The sequence below is a fragment of the Euprymna scolopes genome, chromosome 10 (genome assembly GCF_053919585.1).
Source record: "Euprymna scolopes isolate OS-2025 chromosome 10, ASM5391958v1, whole genome shotgun sequence".
NCBI lineage: Eukaryota > Metazoa > Mollusca > Cephalopoda > Sepiida > Sepiolidae > Euprymna > Euprymna scolopes.
In genome coordinates, this window is record NC_136491.1 from 15,483,312 (window position 1) to 15,509,079 (window position 25,768).

The following is a 25,768-nucleotide window of genomic DNA, read 5'->3' on the forward strand; positions in this document are numbered from 1 at the left end:
TTCTGGGCCTTGATAAGTGGTGACTCCCATGTGTAAAAAAAAAAAAAAAAAAAAAAAAACTTGCTTATTCTGAAACTTGCTTATTCTGAAACTTAAAAAAAAAAAAAATTTGAAACTTAAAAAAAAAAAATTGAAAGTTAAAAAAGTTTGTGTACTCATGCAGAGAGTGATCCGTGCTGAAATAATGTTATTATTTAAAAAGCTATTCTTAACATGGGGAGGGTGTTTCGTACCTATTCTTACAATTGAATAAAAAAAACATATAAAACTTCAATTAAACTTGCAAATACGATTTTAAAAATAGCGCGGATCACTCTCTGCATTAGCACCAAAATTTGAAAGCTCAAAAAAAATTGAGTTCCAAAATAAATTTTGAAAGTTCAAAACAAAACAAAAACTTTGGAACTTGTTTATTATATACACAAATATTTGAGATAATTTTCTTAAATTATCTATTCATTTAAGCTATGCAATCACTTATTGTTTTTTCTCATATTTGTTATTCATGATTGCTAACCCAATCTCTTACACCATAGACCAAGTAATTTAAGCAGGAAATGATGCTATGCGATCTGTACGCTTGTGAATTTGCCAGAAAATGTTTATTACAATTCCTCCCTTCACCAATTCCAAATGAATGCCAACTTTTGTGAAACAGGCATCTCAATTTCTTTACCAGAAGAAAAAAAAAATGGTTTCCTATTCCAGAATTCTTGAGTTACAGTATTTAATAATGAAATGAGAAACTCTGATGCATTCAATAGTTTCTCATGTATTCTTATTTAAAAGAACGTTTGTGCAAAATTTAGAAGTAACAATAACACAAATACTTTCTAGCAGAGCTAGGAATTCTGAGGTTTTGAAAGGAAAACAAGCCAAAGGTGCATGCCAGGTTATTGTTTATAGGGGAGAGATGTCAAACCATTTTTTTTTTTTTAATAGAATTTTGAAACCTAAATTTATTACATTTTCTAAATTCTTAATCACATATTATTTTTTTAATTTTACATATTGTATTCTTTTCTCATCTTGAGTGTTATTTTCAAAACGTTTCGCCCGATGTAACTACCAATTTTCTTCAGGTGTATTTTGTTAAACTCACACAGAATTTCAAATAGAACTCTTTAATACACAGAGGTAGCTTGTTCTTGTTTTGTCACCCATGACTGAGTAGAAATCTTGAGTAAAAAGTCTTAAATAAAAGTTGGGAGTTAGTTTCTTTATATATATATATATATATATATATATAATGTAGGCCGCCCAGCATTGCCCAGTCGTGAAATATGCATAAATATTATATTTTAATACAGAAACTGACACATGCATGCAAGAATTTTTTTTTTTTTTCTAAACCATTCACTTCTTGTAAGTAAAAAAAAAAAAAAAAATACTCGAACTGAGATCGAAATCAAATCCTAAAAACAATGAGTCAAGTACGATAACCATTAGGCCAGCTTGACACAATTTTTAAAAGATTTTTTCAAGCTACTTATTCTTAACATAAGTAATTTGTGATGTGAACTATCCATGCCTACACATTCGTGAAACAGAAAACAAAAATTTGATGACTCCCACATACAAATTTTTCAATTTTGACCCCCTAGCAGTCTCTTTTGTTTTTTTGTTTTTTAATGAAAATTGATTAAAAGTTTTCCACATGTCTGAATATACTATATACTAAATTTCAAATCCATAGATCAAAAATTTGTCGAGTATATAGGTTGAGAAGTGTCCTTGCTAACACATATTCTCACTTGTATATAAAGTGAGCCAAAAGTAGGTGGACAGTAAAGTAACATTTACTTAGAGATTATGTATATGCACATGTAGTAAGACAATTATATACAATTTTCATTAATATGATTATCTCATTGCATATAGTTGTATGTATATGTATTGTTTTACTGTACACCTACTTGTGGTTCACCATGTATATATTAGGTTGACAAGAAAGTTCTTGTGAAATTTTAATTTTCATTTCAAATGATGTATTTTCAAATAAGTTTTCATTATAATACCTTTACTTTATATATTGTTTTAAAAATGTTTTCAATTACAATCGTTTTAAAACAAGTGTCTTTTCAAAACGGTGAATACAATAAAGCACAGTGGTAGTTTAAGAAATTTCGCGGCGGCAACAAGTGTGTTGAAGATGATGAACATAGTGGTCAGTCATTGGATGTTGACAACGATCAATTGGGAGCCTTAGTCGAAGCCAATCCACGCACAACTGTTTCAGAATTTGTTTCTGAACTAGATATATATATGACAATCTCCAACCACTTGAGAGACACTGGAAAGACAGAACTTGATAAATTGGTTCCTCACAAACTGAAAGACAACAACAAAAAAATGCCATTATGAAGTGTCACCTTTTCTTTTACACAACAAGAACAACCCGTTTATCGACCAGATCGTGACTTGCGATGAAAAGTGGGTTCTTTACGACAACTAGTAACGCTCAGCTCGGTTAGACGCCAATAAAGCTCCACGACACTTGCCGAAGCCAGAGTTGCACCAAAAGGTCATGCTGACTGTTTATGATCTGCAACTAGTCTCACCATTAGTTTTTTGAAGGCAGACGAAACCATTACACTGGAGAAGTACTGTCAACAAATGGATAAAATGCATCAGAAACTTCAACAACAACACCCAGCATTAGTCAACAAAAAAGGCCCAAGTCTCCTCCACGACAATGCCCGACTGCACGTTGCTAAAACAACTCTACAGAAGTTGAACAAATTGAGCTAAGAAATTCTGCCTCATCTGCCATACTCTTCAAACCTCTCACCTACCGACTACCACTTTTTCAAGCATCTCAGCAACTTTCTGCGTGAAAAATGCTTCAAAAACCTAAATGATATCCCACCAGAACACAAGATTTTTACGTTACTGGCATAAATACACTTGTTTTGTGTTGGAAAAAGTGTTGATTCTGATAGTGCTTATTTCGATCAATAATTTTCTGTTTGAGTCAATATGTTCACACGAATTTAAAAGTTAAAAACCACAAGAAATTTCTTGCCAACCTGATTTTTATGTCTGTATATATATATATAATATACTGAGTTCGTGTAATTCAGTAAGTTTTCATATACCAATGAGTTTTAAGCCAAAAAGAGTTGACTTAAGGAGTAAGCTACAAAATTATCATATTTCATAATTGAGCATTTATATACTGTTAAAGCAAAATCAAGACTTCGAAAAAGGTGTTGCTGGCAACAAAAAGTGTATTTCATTTTACGTTACAATTGTTTCTATGTCCAGTTCGACAATTTCAAATATATCGTTTGAAAATTTTCCAAAACCAGCATTTCTTCAGACTTTATGAATAAACACACTTTTGACAATAGAGCATTTTTGAAGAAAAAGAAAAAAGAAAAATTCCCTTCACGGGAAAAGCGTGTGAGAAACATTTACCTTTGCACATGTGTGTGTGTGTCTTTTTGGTAAAATGTTTTTCAATTATATTTCACTTTTTGTGAATACCAATCGATTTTGCTTAGGAAACTCAATGTCTGTTAAATATAACAATAGCGCATATATAAAAGAATAAGAGTATAGTTATATTGCAAAACAACTCCTCCAGCATATTAAAATTTTGGTATATTTTTTTTTTTTTTTTTTTTACAGCTCCATTTAGAAACAATCGGTTATTATGTCAATACTGACTCTTGTCATGCATATACTCTTCAGAAAAATTAGAAATTCTTTGCTTAGTAAGAAAAAATGCATGACAATATAATGTTGAAAAAAAAAAAGAAAATCCACAGAAAACTCAACATTGTGTGTTTGTTCCGGCAACCATTTTTGTTCAATTTTCTGAGGAGTATATACATGAAGAGTCAGTATTGACTTCATAATAACTGATATGCAATTCTATCGTTAATAACTCTAGAAAATTTGAAAGAAAGGAAAATAAAGCTATTGTAAAGATGGGGAAAATTGGATGAAACGTTAAAACGATTAAAACATTAGTCTTAACTGAAGCTGCATTGGCTTTCCTAAGTTGAAGGAACAGATTTCCCACGCCCTGTGAAGTGGCCATTATCAACATGATGAACCAATTTTTTATGTATATTATCCATAATAAATATCTGATGCTTTTACAAATGTAATTGAGCCCTCTGTGTTTATTTCTCATAAACAACATAGCTATATGTGCACAACAAAACTGAAAACTTCACTTATTGATGTATAGCAAGAAAAATGCTGTTTTTCTATTTTTTTTTTTTTTTTTTCCAGTATAAATCAAAGTTTAAAAATCCTGATGCTGTTCAATTGTTATCAAACAAAACCCAAAGTTATCATTTATCCAATGAGCATATTCTAAAGACAGATCGATTATGCTATTATAGTATGGCTGTGTGAAGCACAAATTTTCCCAGATAAACCATTATAGAAACATGGGTGTCTTGAATTGCACGAAGATTGGTCGTCCAAAGAAAACAGCAAGTTAGTAAGTGTACAAGACCTTACAGAGTAGTGACGTCATGCATGGCACGCTCTGTTGTGACCTCATATGGCATAAGATGCTATGACATCGTATGACGTATGTTGTGAACAGACAGGAATATGACCTTATTGGTCTCTCGAAAACAAACCGATTAGATCTAGTAATTCACTTCATTTGTTCGCACTTTTCTCAATAACCACACTTTGGATTTTTTGGGGGGGGGGGGGGTTGCACAAACATTAGTCATAGTGAGAGTAAATTTTTCACTTGTGGAGGATGACTCCGTATGCTCAGTTTGTTATAATATATATAAAAAGAGAGGGAGGCGCAGAAAGCATACTATTATGGTTTACATATTTTAAGCTACATTGTAAACGAAACAAAATTGGAAACATTTCTCTAGCATTAAATGTTTGTTTTTGGGTTTGTTTGTTTTTTTTTTTTTTTTTTTTTTTTTTAAATAAAATTAGATTACTTTCAATCAAGTTATCATTTTTAATTTTCTTTCCGTATGATATAGTTGTATTATTTTTAATATTCAGTAAAATTAAAATCTTTACACATCATGAACAGGGAATCTAACTGAATGAAAAAATATGTCTAACATTTCAATGAAACCCCCCCCCCTTATTTTTTTTCTAATAAAACTGCAGGGGACCCCCCCCCCCCGCCAGTTAAAACTAAAATATTTAATGTTTAAGGTGTGTTAAAATTCTTACATTAAATAAATTAGGCATTTTAAAATAGCATTCATGTAATGAAGACATAAATTTCTTGTTTTATTTTAAAGCTTTATGAAAGCGAAAAGGAAGATTCTACTAGATTAAAGAAAGAACTAGAACAAATTAAAAAAGATCTTGCAATAACCAGAGCCGATATGGAGAAGCTTCGAAGGTCACATGAAACTATTTCAGCAGAGTCAAATCAAGAGAAAAGAGTAAGTAAAAGAAAAAAAAAAATCTTTTCTTCATTCTTTTATTGTATATAAGTCTCTTAATAATTTCTAATCTTGGGAAATATTACTTTTTTTTCTTTTTTACAAAATGACAGATATATGTTCTCTTCATTTTAAAATGTTTATTTAATTTTGTTTGGCAAAAGTAAAATTTGGTTATTATCCATTTAAATAATACAATTTTTTAGATTATAAAACAAATCCTTGATGGGCAGAAATCAGAAATTCACAGTATTAACGCTGGCATCCCTCAGGACCCAACTCTCATCCTGATCTTCATCAGTGATCTCTCAAATCACATTCTTAGACAATTCGTAGACATTTATGCAGATGACACCACAATTTATGGCAACATTTCAAAAGCCGACAATGGCCAACATCTTTCTGATTCTCTCTCTTCTGATCTTGAGCACGTAGTGCCATTGGGGGGAGCTGGTTGATTTTAGTACATTTAAAACCAAGCTTCTCTCTTTTCATCATAATTGCTTTGATTCGTATCATGCCCTAATTAAAATGGAGGCAGCACCATGTGTGAACAAGCTTCTAAGACTGACCTTTACTCCTGATCTGAGATGGAACACATATATCAAATCTGTTTCCAAGGTCGCTGGAAAAATGATTGGATCATTCTACTATTCCAGTAGGTATCTCACTGTCAATACTTGGTTTTTATACAGATAGAGAATTGTATGTCCTAAAAAGTCGTCACATCTGGGTAGGAGCTGCTTGGCGTGCTCTATCTTGCCTTGATAGAATTCAAAACCGGCTTCGAAACCTAGTAGGTGATGCAATTTTTTTTCCCCCGGCAACCTCTTTTCCATAGAAAAGACGTTGCAAACCTGTCTCTGCTATATTGTTATTTTCATGGTCAGTGCTTGTCTGAGCTCCAATCTTTGCCCCCCCCCTTGCCAAACTTTCACAAAACACTCTAGTAGCTACAATCACTATCAATAATTTTCTCCAATCTCTATCTGTGCTTAAATCTAAACGCAAATTCCATGTACAAGGTTCTTTCTTAGAACTGCCTGCATGTGGAATACTGTTCCATTGGTCTGCTTCCCAGCTGATTACATTATGGTAGATTTCAAGTCTAATATAAACAAGTTCTTGTTGAGCCATCCCCTTAAATAATCCAAATTCTACCTAATCTACATGATTAATGATTGCTAAATTACCACCTTACATTCATTAACCCTCATTCTTCAGTGGCCTTAGAGCCTTGATAAGTGGTGACTCCCTTGTAAAAAATAAAAATAAAAAATTACATTTTTAACATGGAGATTCAGTTTTGATGGAAGTTTGATGTAAAATGTTTGTCCTGCTGGAGTTTTCAGACAGTTTTTAGCCAAAATAAAATTTCTTGTATAAAATTTCGAACTGATTTTTTTTTTTTTAATGTTAAACTTGACATCTTATAAAAACTGAGTAAGGCTTTAAAAAAAAATATTATCACTTCATTAAACTTCTAAATCAAGTCAAATGAATAATAAAATGATGTGCTCGTTTAACTTTCAGAAATCACTTAGTTCATAAACCTGCTTGATGACTTTATGTAAAAAAGCAATTAAAATGAACCCGAAATTTGCAAACATTAAGAGTTGTCTTTTTCCCTGCTTTCAGGAGAAGAGAGGGCTGGAACGGAAGGTGTCCGAGTTAGAATCCACAGTTGTTGTAAGTATCCATTTCATTATTGCATATCCTATTTTCTCCTTATGGAAAATCTCGTCATTTCACAAGAGTTTGTAAATGCAAATGCTAGAGGACATTTTTTACTTTTAACAAATTTCTTTAAAATGTTTTTTTTTTTCAATAATTTTAAGTAATGTAAAAGTACCTTTTATGTGGATGCTCTTGTGCATTTAAGACTGTTGATTTTTATTTAAAAAAAATTTTTTTTTTTTATAATTACAAATGTTCAAAATCTTGGATATGCCACATATATCATTAATTTCCTTCAGAGGTGGAAATTATGTACATTTTTTTTTCTTCTTAGCAGCTTGCTGGGCATAGCTAATATAACACCTGGCTTTCAAATGCAAAAACCACTAAAAAAAAAAAAAAATACCTTAAATAAAAAAGCTTTCAAAACATCAATGAAATGCATCTTCAACAAAGTTTTAAAAAAAAACTAATCAAAACATTTTGAGTGTTATAAGATTTATCTAACATTATGCAAGCAAATTCATCGAAGATTACATCGCCATTCTAATGCATTACAAAATGTTGCATAAAAATTTGACCTGACTAGAACAAAGCTTAATGATAAACTGGTTCAGTTGTGTTAGTTCCAACAAGACGTTGTGTGCACATTTCTGCTGAAAGATGCAACCGCTGCATGTGCAATTCACCAAATTTAAATGTAAGCTAAGTCTTCTTTTCTTTTCACATAATTTATTTTCAATCTTTATTACTTTTTTAAAAAATTTTTTTTTTACATTCTAAACACTAAAAACGGTTTTATCAACAATAATGAACACTTCTTTTTAATTAAAGACCAGGAAATTCCAACGTGAAACTCTATTATGTGTTTTTTAGAAACTCAAGAGTGTGATACTGATTCTAATTTCATGAAGATGATTTAAATCTGTTAAAATAAAACGGTTCTTGTTCAGAATTTTCTCCATATTAAAAAAAAAATGTGTATAAGGCTTAATGTCTTTAATGGTGTCATTACATTTTAACGGACCCAACACTTTATAGACTCTGTTGTAAGGAAACAGAAAAATCTCAGCACACTTTTTCTTTTTTGAACAAAACCTTTTATATCTGGTATTTCCAGCGACACATTTTTTCTAAAAGTCCAACTGGCGATATGCTTTGTAAGGGGCGAACATGAGTAAAAAAAAAAAAAAAAAATTAAACAGTTCATTTCTCCTTTTCCATCTACGTGTGACTTTTCGTCGCTGCTGCGATGTTACCCACGTGCCTCAAACATATGCTTCTTTTATTAAGTCTTGAACATGACTTCTCTGAACCTCACTGCTTTTCTGGTCACATTTCCTTTTGTCTCTGCTGTGGCATCATTTCTCGCAGCCGACTTGTCATTTGCACGTGTTAGCTGCTATCAGTATTTGCAGCTCTTTTACATATGTACCCGTGACAAAATGAAAATTTCATATTCCAAAAATCACTTAAATTGATCAAGTAGTTTTATTTTTATAAAGAAAATCAAATTTTATGAGTAACCAAGGAGTGATTATCTTGCCCATTTTAAAAACTATCTGTTATCAAAGGGAGATAACTTAACAATAATTCAAACTTAGGGTTTTTTTTTTTTTTTTTAATGCCTCCGAATTCCCATTAATCACTTAAAAATGATTATATTTATAAAAAATAAAACTGATTTATGTAATGTGATATTTTTGTTTTGTCACGGGTTTGTATATCAAGTTTTTCTTTTAGTTTTGATTTTTTTTTTTTTTTTTTTTTTTTTAATATCTGGGGGAATTCTGGATAAGAATCGATAAAACTATGATATCCTGATTTGTTTACTTGCCGACTAAAATGTCAAAACACCAGATTTATTATTCGCTTGCTAACACTTTAGTAGAAGGATGCTATATGACATGGCGTTAACTCTTCAACTGAAAACATTTATAATTGCTGATACAGACATATGGTTGATAAGAGAAAACACAAAAAAAAAAACAACTTGTAAGTGAAGACGGATGGTTTATTTTGGGAAGAAACCGAAATCTAATGATGAATGGTCACATGCGTATGAGAGACCTTAGTGTTTCAGAGTTTCACGTTTGTAAGGGGAAGCAACTCTTGTCATAAAAGCCAAGGTGTCTTTTTCACCAAAACTTTTATCAGGGAAAAGATCTTAGTTTTTTTGTCAGCAATTTATCATGCAAACATTTTGTGTTTATCTTATAAAGTTCAGTGCTCTTACCAAAATCCTGTTAAGATAGACATGTGGTATTTGAATTAGCTTATATTGATTTGGCGGTGGGTAAAGGACTTTTTATTTTTCTTAAGTGAAAAAAATGTACAATATTATGGTCATAGTTGAAGGCAATTCGAAGGTTGCCTTTTCATTATCTACTACACCAAGATGTAGAGAAAGATACTATTTCTTTCTGATGACTACTCTACTTGTCCTTGCTCTTCACTTTATAGTGTGCTGAATAGGCATCTAGTACCATTTTTTAGTCTTTGGTACAACTTTATTGAGGATTGAACCGTCATCTCCTGACTCATTAGTGAACATTCTAACCATTATATCAAACAGGCTAATTAAGTAAATATTGTAGTTTTTATTTGTTTTTAGAAACTATTGTAATAATTTTTTTTTTTTTTTTTCCAAAAAAAATATTTTTTATTTGATAGTCGCCACTTATCAAGACCCGAAGGCCCCTAGAGGATAAAGGTTAATGAATGCAAGGTGGTAGTGTAGTAATCATTATTGGTGTGAATTGTGTAGAATTTGATTACTGTATATACTTGTGTATAAGTCAATCCTTTTTTCACTTTTTATTTGTTTTTCCTTTTGTTTTTGTTTTTTGTACTTGTACAGTTTAATCAAGACATTAAAAAATGAAAATATCGGAAAAAGTTATATTGTACGTATGTTTTGGACTGAAGATCTCCGGAAAAAAAATTTTCACTTTGAGTTTTTTTTTTTTTTTTTTTTTACAGCGAAAAAAAAAAACACATTTTTATGATGGCACGCTAAAGGTAGCCATGTTTGGATTTTTAGAACATGCCACAGGGAGATAATTCAGTTAAAAGTGCTGACATTCCCTTCCCATCTTAAATACCAGCTTTTCTTCCTACAAATCAAAACGTGACTACCTTTTGATCGGTATCATAATAAATTTCAGTTAAAAAAAAAAAGTACTTGATCAAATTAAGTGAATTTTTTTTTTAACTTCATTCCATAACAGATACATACAATATAGCTTTTTTTTTTTTTTTTTTTTGTCGATATTTTCATTTTTTTATGTCATGATTAAACTGTACACGTACTGTTTTGTTTTGTTTTGTTTTTTTTTTGTTTTTTTTTTTTTTTTCACTTTTTATTTATCTTCTTGGTGAGAAGATTCGGAGTGAGTAAAAAAGGAAAATAAAAAGTGAAAAAAGATCAGCTTATACACAGGTATATACGTTATTTATGGGGATGGTTCAACAAGAACTTGTTTACATTGGATTTGAAGGCTACCATGTTGTATTCAACTGAGAAGCAGAACAGTGCTCAATAGACGGGCAGCTATATATTACAGTTTCTTTGTTCATGGAATCTGCATTTAGATTTAGGCACAGGTAGAGAGTGGGAAAATCGTTTATAGTGGTTGTAGCTAGTCGGGTGTTTTTTTTGTTTTTTTTTTTAATTTAGCAAGGGAGAATCATAGACTGGAGTTTATATACATGTTAAACAAATCAATAATATCTGCACTTTGCAAGTATAACCCATTTTGTTTTATCTTAGAAGTGAATGATGATAAACTGAAAATGTCTAACTATACTGAAGAAATATCCATAGAATAAAGTAAAATTTCTCAAATTGTAATATTTGTTTTTACATAAATATTAATCTATTAAATTTACATATTTTTTTTAATTCTTTCAATAATTTTGTTTTCAAATAAGATTTTTTTACACTTAATTTCATTAAATTCAAAAAACAAGAGTTACAGCAATGCAAATTCCTTACTTTTTTAAATCCAGAAAAAGTAGATTTTGGTTTAAATTTTTAGATCATCTCAAATGTTTTTCGTTAGATTTTTGTTTGAAATCAACTTTTTCTTTAATAAATGCTGATTCTCTTGCTAATGATGGTTTCCTCTCTGAAGACAAAATATTTTGTTCTGAAACAATAAAGCAGATAGGAAAGTTTGGATGACTTTTGTTTTATCAACAAATGACTTTCTGTCTACATCTCCACCCACCCACATGTGCACTCGGTGTTTTTTTTTTTAGTTGTTTTTTTAGTTTCAATTAAGATAAAAAAAATGTGTTGCTTTGAGGAAAAGTTTTTTTTTGCACTCTTTCAATCATACACACACATGGCTCTCAGGTTGAGAAATTCACCTTGATTTCAGCTTTTTTGGCATTGGCTAAAATGAAATTGTCATCCTATCAACTAAACAAACACATTTAACATTTATTGATTTTTTTTTTTTTTTTTTTTTTTTTTACAAAGGAGCTACTACTTATCAAGGCCCGGAGGTCGCTCGAGGATAAGCATTCATAGTAATCTGTAGTAGTGAAAATTTGGTAAATTGGATTATTTAAGGGGATGGCTCATCAAGAATTTGTTCATGTTGGACTTGAAGACAACCATATTGTAGTCAGTTGGAAAGCAGGAAAATGGAACGGTTCCACAGAAAGAAGTTTTGTTCATGGAATCTACATTTAGATTTAGGCACAGATAAAGAATGGAGAAAATTAACGATAGTGTTTTCAGCTAGTGTTTTTCATGAAAGTCAGGACAGGGGGGACCATAGATTCGAGCTCAGATGAGCACTTACCATGAAAATAACGATAAAGCAGAGACAGGCTCGCAACGTCTCTTCTGTGTGATAGCGGCTGCAAGGAAGAGAAAAGGATATTCCCCACTAGACTAGGAAGTTTATTTTGAACTCTATCAAGGCAGGATAAGCAACTTTTAGCAGCTCCTGCCCAGATGTGGCAACAGTACTCCATCCTTGGACATACTTGGCTCTTATACATGTAGAGAATTGCATCAGTAGTGAGATGTCTACTGGAGCGGTAGAACCATCCCACCATTTTCCCGGCAGCCTTGGCAACGGATTTGATGTATGTGGTCTATCTTAGATCAGGAGTAAGTCAGACCTAGAAGCTTGTCAAAACATGGAGCCTCCCCAAGATGAGAGCCATTCATTTCAGTTGATGCCTGACTGGGATCAGAACTTTGATGATACAAAGATAGAAGCTTGGTTTTAGATGCATTAAAATTAACCAGTCACCTCTTTCCCCATTGCATCACATGATCAAGATCAGAGGAGAGTGAATCAGAGTGAACTTGGTCATTTACAGTCTTTGAAGCATTGACATAGATGGTAGTGTCCTCAGCATAAGTGTCTACAAATGATCTTAGTATGTGATTTGGGAGATCATTTGTGTAGATCAGGAAGAGAGTTGGGTCCAGGATGGATCCCTGAGAGACTCCAGCATTAATACTGTGAGTTTTTGATCAAAAGCTTTTCCATCAAAACCTATCAGAGAAATGATTTAATAATTGAAAGACAAAAATTTGAAAAATATTTAGCTAAGAATTATTTTTATGCTAGTAAGACAGATTATTTCTTAATAAAAAATGTGAAATAGCTTCAATTTTAAATATAGAAGAAACATTTATTGTATTTATTTTTTTAAGAATATTTAGTTGATAATGACAATTTTACAGAAGTATTTTTTAATCCAATTGACCATAAGAGACATTAATAATAAAAATATATATGATTAGCAGTAAAATATACTCCTTGATGTAAAAATCACCATGAAATTTCCCCAATCACCTTGTCATAAAATAATCTTCCAAAATCTTGTTCATTTGATATTTAAAAGAAATATGACTAAGGATGAAAGAGTAATTTCTGTTTATTGCAGATAAAACTGACAAATATGCAAATTTTTAGCAGGCTGTTCAGTGTTGTCTGGTCATAAAATATGCTTAAATATATTTTAGTTTATGCCGATTTCATATTTATTATAGAGCCAATTCTCTATCATATTATACCCAATATATAGTACTGATTTCAAGTTTTATAAAAAAAAAAATGACTTGAGGTTCCATCAGCTAGAATCGAAACCAAAACTTTTAGCTTTCCAGCTTTATTTGCTACCATCTAAGCTAAGCCATGCATTTCAAAGCTTTACAAATGACCAGACTTAAACGTAGAACTGTATATTTGCACATGCATAAAGGAGCATTTTAAGTGGACTTGCACCTGCCCAGTTTCAATTTTTCAATTTGGATTCCTTAGCAGTTATTTTTTTAGCTAAAAGCCAACTCGAATTTGTTCCACAAGGCTGAATACCTTATATATCAAGTTTCAAGCCTGTACACCAAAAATTGACTGTAATTTGCTAAAGACCGCACACACAGACAAGGTGACTTTTATATATAGGTTATCATTGGGATTTGTGTGGGAAATTTTTTTTTTTTGTTTTGTTTTGTTTTTTGTTTTTTTGTTGTTAGTGACTGCGCAAGAATTAATGAAAGCAATATCAGTGTAATTTATTTTGATTTATTTTTCAAAATGCATTTTTGTAGAATTAGTTTTCAAATTTTGGTATTTTATTTTATTTGTGCCCCAAGGAAAATAATTCTTGGCGTGAATTTAGGAAATTCACCCCCACCTCTAAATTCCACAATTTACACTTTTTTTTTTTTCTTCACATTAATCTCATTGATTACAAACTTAACTGTCAGATTTAAAAAAATGTTTTTTATGACTTTTCTCGTCGGAGATCAGTTTTCAATTATAAAGTTCTGCTTAATCGAACATGTATTTTATGACCATCACCCGAGAAAAATATTGCAACTCTCATGCGACCAGTGATTATTACCATTTTAAAAAGGGGGTTAGGAAGGGAACTTTTTTAAATCCCTTTCAATCCCCCTCCCCCTCTCTCATCTATTTTATCCACATAGTCTCGCTTGAAAGAATCCCAACTATAAGAAAATGCCCACTTGCAAAATTTTACAGAAAATAATATATTACAGTAAATTACAGTAAAGTTAGACCAATTGAATTGTCAGATGTTTTTACTCATAACACAAAAAGACATGTTTTTTTTGTTTTACTTTTTTTTATTATACAATTAAACTTTGTATTAAAGTTTTTGAATTGGATACTTTCAGGAATTTTTTTTCCGACACTAAAATAGGACATTACTGTGATATTCTTTTACAGCATACTCAAAAACCTGTAAAAGTTGTCATCAAGTTGGAAAGAAAGTAAGAATTTATCCTAACCCCTTTCTTTTAGATGGGAATAAATACCGGTCGCGTGAGAGTTGCAATATTTTTTTTCAATGATCGTCACAAAGTGCATCTTCAATTTAGTAGAACGTTATAATTGAAAACTGATCTTGACACTAAAAATCATGGAAAATTTTTTTTTTTTTTTTTTTTTTTTTTTTTTTTAATCTATAAGTTAAGTTTGTAATCAATTAAGAAAAAAAGTGTAAATTGTGGAATTTAGAGTTGGGGATCAATTTCCTAAACGTTCACGTAATTCTTTTACAAGAATGTAAACTTTTTAAAAAGAAATATTGATTTCAATTTTGTAAAAACTGAAGAAAAATAGCCTGGTATTTCCTAGAATATATTATCACTATTTGATATGTTTTATGTTGCATGATAAATTGATCATTTTTAGGGGATTTTAAAATAGATTGTTTTACAATTCTATTTATGAAAAAAAGTTTGTTTTTTTTTTTTTTTTTTTTTTTTTTAATATTTAGAAATCTTCGAAAGCACCTTTTTCGTTAAGAAAATGGAGGTGGGGGCTCTTTGGCTCTATAAAGATGACCTCTAAATCTTAGAAATCCTGTCAAATAAAACCTCACTGGGATCCCTTTTTCTGATTCTCTATCTTATCGCCATGTCTCACAATCTGGGAGATGGTAATGATTTGCCAAATGTATACCATTGTGGACCATGGAATGTGGGTTGCTGAGTTCAAATCCTATTAAATCCATTGTACTCAGTTATGCACTTGTACTGTTGGGAAAGGCATGAATCTACACTTCTTGATATTTGGATAAAACAGAAATATGATAATATATATTAGACATGAATGATTCTAATTGTTATTGCATCCACCAGAGTTGCGAAGTCAGAAGTGATTTTGATCTTCTGGAAGGAATTGGAATCTGAATGGTACAGAACGTTTCAAGTCAAAGTTGAATTTTTTTTTTTTTTTTTTTCCACAATTTTATTGTATGTACAACTAATTGCTGATGATTAATTGCTATTCAAGCCACTGCAACCGAGGTGATCTCTTGCGTCCATTGGTGCAAAAAGCTGTTTATAAAACAAACTTAAATTGTTTTTCTGTATTTTTTTTTTTTTTTAAATTCTAAATAAGAACTGTTTTTTTTTTTTGTTTTTGTTTTTTTACATTTAACTTGTAAAAATAAACTCTATTTTGAAAAAATATCTCTTAAACCTGAAAAAATAATACAATAATGCTAGGACAAATGAGCTATTTTTTTAAAGTTGCAATTTTTGTGAAATGCCATAACAAATCTACATTGGTAGAAAATCTTTGTAAAAAGTCAGAATAGAAACATATTAGAGTTGGGTCAATTAATCGCGAATCAAAAAATCGGAAATTTTGGGGTAATCGGGGAAATTTGTGCTTATTTTCCAACGCCAACAACAGTTCTTTTAATTGGCATTTTTATTTCATTTTCTTTAAAAAAAAAAAAAAATATTCCACCACTGATATTAATACTAAAATAGTGAATATCTGTTGATTTTAACCTATTAGTAAAACTAAAATCGATAGATCATCCTTCACAAGTGCATCTTTACATTTAAGAAAATATCTGTACATTTAACATGTTTTTTTACGGTAATTATGAAAAATAACAACTTCATACTTAAGTATTTAGATATTTATGAAGAATCGGAATCAGTAATTGTATCAGAATTGGTAATTTAATACGGAATTAGTAATTGTATCAGAATCAGAAAAAATATTGTAATCCTCTCATCCCTAATATATATATATATATATATATATATATATATATATACACACACACACGAAATCCTTAAAGACTGAGGCAATTTGAGGGGGGGTTATCTTCAAGTTTAGCCACCCTGTATTTACAAAGCTATGGTTGCAAAATAATTTTTTTTTTTTAAATTCAAATTGTGTTTTTTAAAATAAACTAATTTAAAAAAATTGGTTTGCTCATTTTAAAAATACAATCTTTCTCTGAAAGGTTTGAAATATTCAACAAATCAGCATCTGCACATATGCAGAACTACGGGCGACAGACACACTTGACCAGAAGACTCGTCTTTGCCAAAAGTTAACATTTTTAGAATTTTATAGCAATTCTATTAGATTTTCTCCATCTTGTCTAACTGCAAATCACAGATGGTTTGAATCTGTACATCAGTTTTCAGCTCCGTATAAGGACACTTTCATACTCACTTCAATCTAATATGCATCATACGGAAAACTGGAACATCATATTTTCTTATGAAAACAGTTTTATAGACATAAACATGTGCCTCCACCCATACGTGCCTAGAACAAGATAAAAGCAAAACTAAGTGTGATGGGTGTTCATAGCAACTTGGGATAATAGCCTCATTCACAAATCTCTTGCTAACCTATGGGAATGCGAGATAGTATCCAAAGACGTCAAAACATCAATCGTCAATTCTTCATAAAAAAATTGAACGAGATAATTCAAATTATTGGTGTAGCACTTTATCTGTTCATGTAAAATCTCATCTTTCTGCTAGACGGACAAGTAATTCTGGTTGCCAATGACAACTTTATCTAAGAGATGAATCCAATTTAAATTTTTTATCACACTAATACTGGTGACCATGAACATATTGAAGGTTTCTATGGTATTAATTTGACCGTGAAAATTACAAAGGTTCCATAAAAATGACTTTCATCTCCTGTGTATTTGATCGCAATAAGGATAAATATAAGCATAGGCTTTCAATAAGCAATTCTCCTGAATTAAAAAGCAAATTGTGGGTTGAAAATGGAAGAACTCCTGAAACATCAGAATTTTATTTTTATTTTTCTCCAGACAAGGAATTAGGTTTTTTTTTTTTTTTTTTCGCTTTATGGATTTTTATACATTTTCTTTTCGGTGAATATTGACTTGAATCTATTCATGTTATTACCTGAATGTCCGAATTAATCTGATGCGTGAACTTCTTTTTTTTTTTTTTTTTTTTTTTTTTTTTTTTTTTTTTTATCAGTTGTTTTATGATTTTCTTATTTAGTAATTTACACTTTTTTTTTTTTTTTTTCTAAATACAAAAAAAGATACTCAGATGAATAATACGGAAGTGTTGTCTACAGCTTGGTTTTACTCTTTTGTATTCATACGTTTTTTTTTTATTTATGATGTTTATATTGAAAGCAATTTATTTTTCCGATTGTTCCAATAAGATTATTTATATAACAATTAAGATTTTGAATGAACTACAAAAATTGAACTTTGTAAGGTTATCCTTGTATCTTCATCCCCCTTTTTTTTTTTTCTTTTTTTTTTGCTATGTAAGTGATCAGTTTCTTAAAGAAACCTATAGTCCTTTCACATGCACAGATTGCAAGACCTGTTGCATTTTAAAATAGTAGCGCGCGCACACACACACACACACACACCTGCCATATCCGGGCAGGAGCTGCTAAAAACAGCCTATCCTGCCTTGACAAAGTACAAAATAGACTTCGTGGCTTAGTGGGGGATGCCCTTTTCTTTACCCTGCAACTCTCTCTCACAGAAGAGACGTTGCGAGCCTGTCCTTGTTTTATCGTTATTTCAATGGCAGGTGCTCGTCTGAACTCCAATCTCTGGTCCCCCCTCGCCAATCCTTCACGAAAAACACCCGTCTAGCTGAATCCACTGTGAAAAATTTCCCCCACTCTTTATCTGTGCCTAAATCAAAACGTAGATTCTATGAACAAAGCTTCTTTCTTAGAACTGCACGCCTGTACGTACTGTACTTGCAATAACCCTTATCCCTGAGTGGCTTCCGGGCCTTGATAAGTGGTGACCACCGTGTAAAAAAAAAAAAAAAAATCACATGCCATAATATAGATTCCAAATCTGTTATTTCAAATTAATCACTGAAACAAGGATCCACAGAGAGAAGTGTAAAAGGTGGACCAGTTTTACACTTTAAAAAAATGTATCCTTCTCTCCACAATAGCTGGAAAAACTATCCCACGGTAGTGTAACCTGGTAATAAGCATGCTGAAGGGATCTTAGTGTGTAGCTATCAGTATGTACTGAGGAACTCTATTCAGATCTGCATCATCACATAGATGATGCAGGTTAAGAATCAACCTCCTTAGACACCGTAGAGCCCATCAGTGTAGAGGTAACTGATTCCAAACATGATTGTGGAAGGCAACATCACTTGAAAATTTTCAACAGATTGCTACTGCACTGAAAATATATTTAGAGAGATCTCAATAGTTTCTTTTAACATTCAAATTTTTACCAATTTGAATGTTTTCTTCGGATATTTTCTTGCAGATATGTGTGTGTGTGTATATAGAAGATAATGGTATTCTAACAAATAAGACATTCCCTACATTTCATATCTTGTTGTTTTTGGCTTATGTTTAATATCTCTCTCTCTCTCTATATATATATATATATGTATACACACACGCATAAACCTGAAGAGTCCTAGACACGCGCATAAGCCTGAAGAGTCCTAGAGTAGATGAAACGCAGAATATTCAGTGTAGCTTAATCGCCATATATATTTTATAAATTACTAACTAGCTCTACCTACGTATTGTGCACTTTTGAAATAAATACTTAAAGTTCACGCATAAATCTTTACTTTCTTATATTAATTTTATATGAGTAAATGAAGTAGTTATATATATTACCCAAAGACTCTAATCTGTTGATATAAATTCAAAATTTCTATAATAATCTTTGAGATGATACATGAATTCATTAGAAGACCTCTTTTCCAATTCCATTATTTGGTTAATAGAAATTTAGTACTTAAGCTGGTGAACTTTATTCCCATTAAATTGATCCATATTTTTTTATTATTCATTTGATTTTAGAATTAATTTTCTTATTTCAGCTAAAATAAAAAAAATTCAATGATATTATAACTTCTAACTTGTTTAAATTTAAGTTTTTTTTAGCGTTGACCCTATGCACACGCTTGCGTGTACAAAATGGCCACCCGTGATAACATATAGAATTACATGGTTTAATATTTGGAAAACTACTTGTTTTTCGTCTAATTTAAAATTTTTGCCAATACTACACTGTGAGTGTGACAAGGCAGTTTGGTACGCGAGTGCACATTTAAGTCTTCGTTTATGCTCACGTGTAGTATGCTACACGCGAGCATAAACGAAGACTTAAATGTACACTCGCGTACCAAAGGCTAGGCTGTGAAATGGAAAATAGTTAAGGGGTTAATACCATGCAAAAGCAATCAAACAAAAACTTTTTAGCCAATAAATACACAAAAAATGCTCCCACTCTCTGGTGTCCAGAAAGTGAGTGCTCATTTTAAGTTAAATTTACATGGAAAAGTGATCGCCCACTTTTCGAAAAAGTAATTTCTTCATATCATGAAAACTATTGTTTTTTTTTTTTGTTTTTGTTTTTTTGCGACGGAAATGGTTTACGGCACACCTAAATCTACAAAAAACATTTTGTTATATACGAACGTGAGACAGGCCTTAAAGTAAAATAATACCGTGCCTTTTAGATATCTCGTATCAATTTTTTCTTTGTTCACCACAAATTGAACTCCCAACCTCTAATTAGAATTCATTCTTTATTAATGCCCTTTTCTAATATTATATGAATCTTATATGATTAATTTTTTTTTTTTTTTAATTTTAAAGAACATAAATGGATTACAAGTGAGGCTTATAATAAATATATGAATAGAACTTACAAATACAGTCATCACAATTAGTTTAAATCGTAGAATTCAACCTATTTCACATTTTTGTCCAATTTTTTCCAGATTTACCATACTAGTTTCAGAAGATTTGAAACATCAAAATTTGATAAAGAAGTTTTACCACCAAATATATTATGAAACATGACTACACATTAGATCACTATAAAAGTTGACTGAATCAAGAAGAAAAAAGTTACTTTATCTCAACACCTATTTCCACTTCTTGCATTGTGATAGACTTCTCTATATAAATATTATACTTTAAGCAAAGTACGTCACCTTGTTATAAATTTGTAAATTAAATTTAGAGTTTTGATCAAATTTTATAAGTAAAGGGAATTGTAATTGTGCCGGAAAATCAAATTCTTATCAAGATGATTTTTAGTGTTGAGAAAGTTTGTTTGAATCGACAAATAATTGTTTGGAATTTTAATGTGAATACATTTTAAGTTTTTTTTTTTTTTTTTTTTTTTTTTCTTTTTTCTGTCTATAAAAATGTGGACTCTTGTTGGTTGGTTTTTTAATTCTTGTCTTTAGATTGTAATTCATTATGATACTTCAAACTTTTAACAAACATAATTGGATTACAAGTGAGGCTTTAATAAATATATGAATTCAATAAAATTATTAAATTTCAAACTTTTTTTAACTGGAAATTGTTAAATTCTGAAATTATAATGGATTATTGTTAATTATATTATTAATTCTTTATGCAGTTTTAGTTTTCTATTAGGAAGATTTAAATATCTTAACTTTACACTGTAATGTAAGTGACCATATCTGTTAAAGAGTAATTCGACCAATTATTTTGAACTAAATACAGTTGGCAAATTAGTCAAAAGTTATTTTGGTTTATTTACGGATTTATGACGTGTTTGTTATTAAAATTTAAATATTTTATGCAATTTAATTTTTCGTAAATACCCATTGTGTGTAAAATAATCTGGTTATGCGTTTCCTTTTAATAATTGTATAAAGATTAAAGCCAATTGATGCTTACAGCAAAGTAAATTGTTTAAAACTTCAAATTTTGCTCAATACAACCAGGTCATAAATAAGTCTGTAAACCAAAATTCTTTTCAACTAATTTCCTTGATTGATAATAAAATGATTATGTACTTTTAATAGTTGAGTACAGATTATTTTACTTACAGTGACTATTTACAGCAAATTGAATTGCTTAAAACTTTTTAATTATCAAAAATTTCACCAATTGGTCGCCAAAATTTATCACAAATGAAAATAGAAAATATTTATGATCGTCCTTATTATCTTATCAAATATAGGGTTATGTCCAAAAATTCAGTATGCAAAGTTAAAATGCCGGAAGTGGACTCTGTTTACCTAAATATGGAACGGAAGTCACTAAGCATGAAACGAAATACAAAACCATATGGAAATAATTTAAAAACATTATTTTAGTTCTAACACTTTTTGTGCTATCATGAAACAATAAAAAATAATAAATTTATTCTTTATATTTCTATATTTTTTTTTTTTTTTTTTTTTGACACTCGTGTTATGAAAAAAAAAACACTGGGCATTTTTATTATTTACATTTCTGTAAATGGTGTCTTTTTCAAATATATTTGTATTTCGCAAGTTTTATCATAGAATTTCGTCATAATATATGAAAGTTGTTTTATTAGCACTTCTTGTGTTATCAAAAAAAAACTTATTTTAAACATTTGTATAAAAGTTTCTTAAAATGAATAAATGGAATTTTGTCATAAATAATGTATGAAAGTTTTAAGTGGTTCCATAGGATTTCGTATTTCGTTTCATGCTTAGTGACTTTCATTTCATATTTACACAAACTGAGTTCACTTCTTGCGTCTTAACTTTCAATACTGAATTTTTGGACTTAACCATAAATCGATAAACTTTATATTTTTCAATTTGCTTAAAATATTTTAGGTCAGTAATATATTTGAATGTTAAAATATTTTAGGTCGGTAATAATATATTTGAATGTTAAAATATTTTAGGTCGGTAAGAATTTATTTGAATGTTAAAATATTTTAGGTCGGTAATAATATATTTGAATGTTAGAGCCTTTTACTGCTTGCATTTTACTTGTTGAAGAAATACACACAAACAAACTTGGATGCTTTTATGCATAACATTTACTAATTCCATTCTTTTATTGACAATCTGCATCATTCGATTTGTATTTTATATGTAAGTATTGTATTAAGTGAGAGTTGATCAACGTTTGTTTAAGGCATTTTTATATATACTTTAATAACGTGAAATACATGCTAAAACATACTTTAGTTCTGGGTTTGAGTTATATAAAAAAAATTTCAGTTGTTTTAATAAGCCATAATTCATAATTAACGGAACGAGTCACCATATCTCTCTCATCTACATATTTCCCTCATCCCCCCCCTTTTTTTTTTGCTTCAACCACTCTCTAGTATTTCTTAATATCACTGAGTATTAAGGAAAGAAATGACTATTTTTTTGTTGTTTTTTTTTTTTTTTCAGCCTGGCCATCTATTTTACATACTGTGTCTGCATACATTAAACATATAAAATAGATAACAAAATCTCTTTAATTCTATATAAGGATAATAATATATTGGAGTGTGAAATAACACACTGTCACTAGCGTATCATGCAATGTTCTTTGTGTTAACAAATAGAGCTTAGGCGTTTGGATAATGTTTGATGATTGTAATTTCACATATTGATCTTAGCAGCAGCCAAACAGCATAACGGTTAAGAGTGCCGACTGTCGCCTAGGCGGTAGTTTCAATCCTGGCTTGTGGTAGTTGCTAGTCTAGCCACACTGAAGAGCTGTGATACAGTGAAACTGTAGATTATATATATATATATATATATATATATATATATATATATATAATGTGGTCTAGCAAGTCCACATGGGAGACAACCGAAGCAGCAAAACTGAAGTTGCCTGCCAGGACACTATATATACAAATGTAGGTAAATTTGGGCATATTTTATTGGATTGAAAATAGTTTTTTTTAACCAATTGTCATAAATTTTTAACCATAGTATAATATTATAATCTTCAAAAGGACTGCAAATTTTCATGTAGTTTTGTCCCATAGAACCAAAGATGTAAGCATTTCAATATTCAATTTGTGTGTGTGTGTGTGTGTGTGTGTGTGTGTGTGTGTGTGTGTGTGTGTGTGTATCCCCAAAACCTCTGGCCTTAATGGGGGGGGAGAGTAAAACTTGCTATGTTTTCAAATGATCTGAAACAACAGCAAGAGTAGACTTGATTCCAAATATTTCTCACATGTTATCTCTCCCCTCTTTTGGAAATAGGTTACGATTATGAATATCTCCAGTATCAAATAATCTTTATACACTGTGAAATTTACTTTTTGTATGAAAACCAAAGAGGAAATATTCATAATCGTACCCTATTTCCAAAAGAGGGGAGATCTAACATGTGTGAAATATTTGGAATAAAGTCTCTCCTTGCTGTTATTTCAGATCATTTGAAACCATAGCAAGTTTTAGTCTCCTCTCCATCAAGGCCAGAGGTTTTGGGGAAATATCAGATATTTTGTAATTCATATGTAAAACTAGAAAAACAAATGACTATGATTAAAATATTGGTAAAGGTGCAGTATCTTTCCACCCACAAAAAATCTTTTAAAAGCAGCGCAAAATCGAGTATATTCATTGAACACTGTTCCTCGAGGTGGATATTCTCTTGTAATTGTACTTGTTGGGATGTTCACCATGGATCAGTTGAGGCGGCTCCATCCAACAAGTTCGCAGTATCCTGTATAATGGCCAACCAGGCGCAGCAGTCCAAGGCTGTTTCTGTTACAAATGTAAGCCATTCACAGTTGCATCGTAGAGGTATGAGCCAAGGATCATTTCAGCATCCTGTTTCACTGTCCTGAGCCGAGTTTTGAGTTGGCTACTGTGGCGCTTCTTCCAGCCTGGTGATGGTGCTGGATCGATGGCTTCACAAATGAGGTTACCTGGGTTTCGAAGATGTGCATGGCCGAACTAATGAAGGCGTCTGGCAAGGAGGGAGTGTTGAAGGGAACATATCTTGCCATGTGGCCAGACTATGTTATTAGAGATGAATTGTTGCCAGTGGACACGTAGGATGCAGCGTAGGCAATGATGGTCAATGCGAAGGTTACTTGCATACATAGGCCAGGTTTCGCAGCCATAAAACAAAATGGTAAATCCTGACCTTTGTGTTAAGCCTTATCTCTTTCCGGGACCAGAGCCGTGATCACAGAAGATGAGATGAGCATTGCTGATGCGGTTGTGGATATCTTCTTTCCCTTGGTCTGTTGCGGTGATGATGGGAGCCAAGGTATTTAAATCGATTGATCTCTTGAGTTTTTGTGTCACGAACAACCAGCTGTCTTTCAGTTGTAAGGAAACCAGCAATCAGAAGCTTAGTCTTAATGGCGTTAATCTTCATACTGATCATTGATGCATAAGATTGCATTTCGTTTATGGCAGCAAAGGTTTTGCCCAGAATGGCAATATCATTGTCATGGTCGAGGTCTGAAAATTGGAAACCACAACCGACTGTTATGCTGGGAAAATTGGATGTGATATAATCGATGGTATAATTGAAGGGTGTGTGCCAGAATGAACATAAAAAAAAAAAAAAAAAAAAAGAGCATGATTCCTGACCATATACAAGTACTTTTGTGTGGGTTGAGTGGTAGGTCTTGATAACATTGATCAGTTTTTGTGTATTTGAGGGCTCCACGATCAACAGTCAAAAGCAGCAGCAAAGTCAATGAAGCAGATGATTTTCTGCTGGTAGCTCCAGCACTGTTCAAGCACTCTTTGGAGAGTAAGTGTTTGGTCAATATAACCTTGGCCTGGGCGGAATCCGCATTGGTTGGGTCTGTAAAACACTTTAACAAGATGGTGGTGGTCTAGGAAGAGGAAGGAAAAATGATAGCATTCCTGCATTACCCCATTCGACACCGAAAAGATATACAGAACATGCTAGCCGTGAACTAATCACCTTACATATAATTCCTCAATGGAAGTTTTTAATGATGTTGATAATCTTTGCATACAACCCATAGTGTCTTAAGGTTCTGGATAGTCTGTCTATCCACACTTAAGTATCTTTTCATAACTGATATAGAAAGGTGCATTAATGATTCTTTCAAGCTGACCTGCTGGATCCAGTTTTATGGAAGCCAGCTCATTGGTCTGAGTTCAAGGTCAACAGCAATTTTTCTGTTCAAGAGAACTTTGTTTGAATATCTTGTTTGGTATTCACTCTAGTTTAAACAGGAAGTGAGGTCGCCTATTTTTAGTATGTTAATTAGATGGCCTTTCATCAATTCTGATGGTACTTTTTCTGGCATGGAAGCCGAAAATTCTCTAAAACTCCAAATAAGTGACATAAAGGTCCCATATACGGACTACAAACCTTCAATAAACAATTTTCTTACAAAGAAATGGCTAGAAAACTGGAACAATTGCCAAAACATTCTAAATTACACTTATACTTATAAAAAAAAAAAAAACTGTTAGATCCCAGAAAACCATGTAAAGAAGTAGTCTTATCACATATCAGGACACACATGACTCACTCCTACATACTAAAAATTGAAGAACCTCCCAAATGTATACCATGTCACGAACCTTACACAGTGAAACACTTTTTACTTGACTGCTATGACCTCACACAAATTCGTCAACACTACTACAAGGCCACAAACTTAAAAGAACTCTTCGAAAA

General features: G+C 31.3%; 1 protein-coding gene across 24 annotated transcripts in view; it reads left to right on the forward strand.

The window, feature by feature from the left end:
- LOC145285804 (protein phosphatase 1 regulatory subunit 12B-like) overlaps window positions 1–25,768 on the forward strand; it is a 359,611-nt gene that overhangs the window by 316,979 nt on the left and 16,864 nt on the right. For all 24 annotated transcript variants that reach the window (XM_080134189.1, XM_080134193.1, XM_080134191.1 and 21 more), the window contains 2 exons: window positions 5,247–5,393; window positions 7,032–7,082. In XM_080134189.1, coding sequence (XP_079990315.1) covers window positions 5,247–5,393; window positions 7,032–7,082 — 198 coding nt within the window. The remainder of the gene's footprint in view (window positions 1–5,246; window positions 5,394–7,031; window positions 7,083–25,768) is intronic.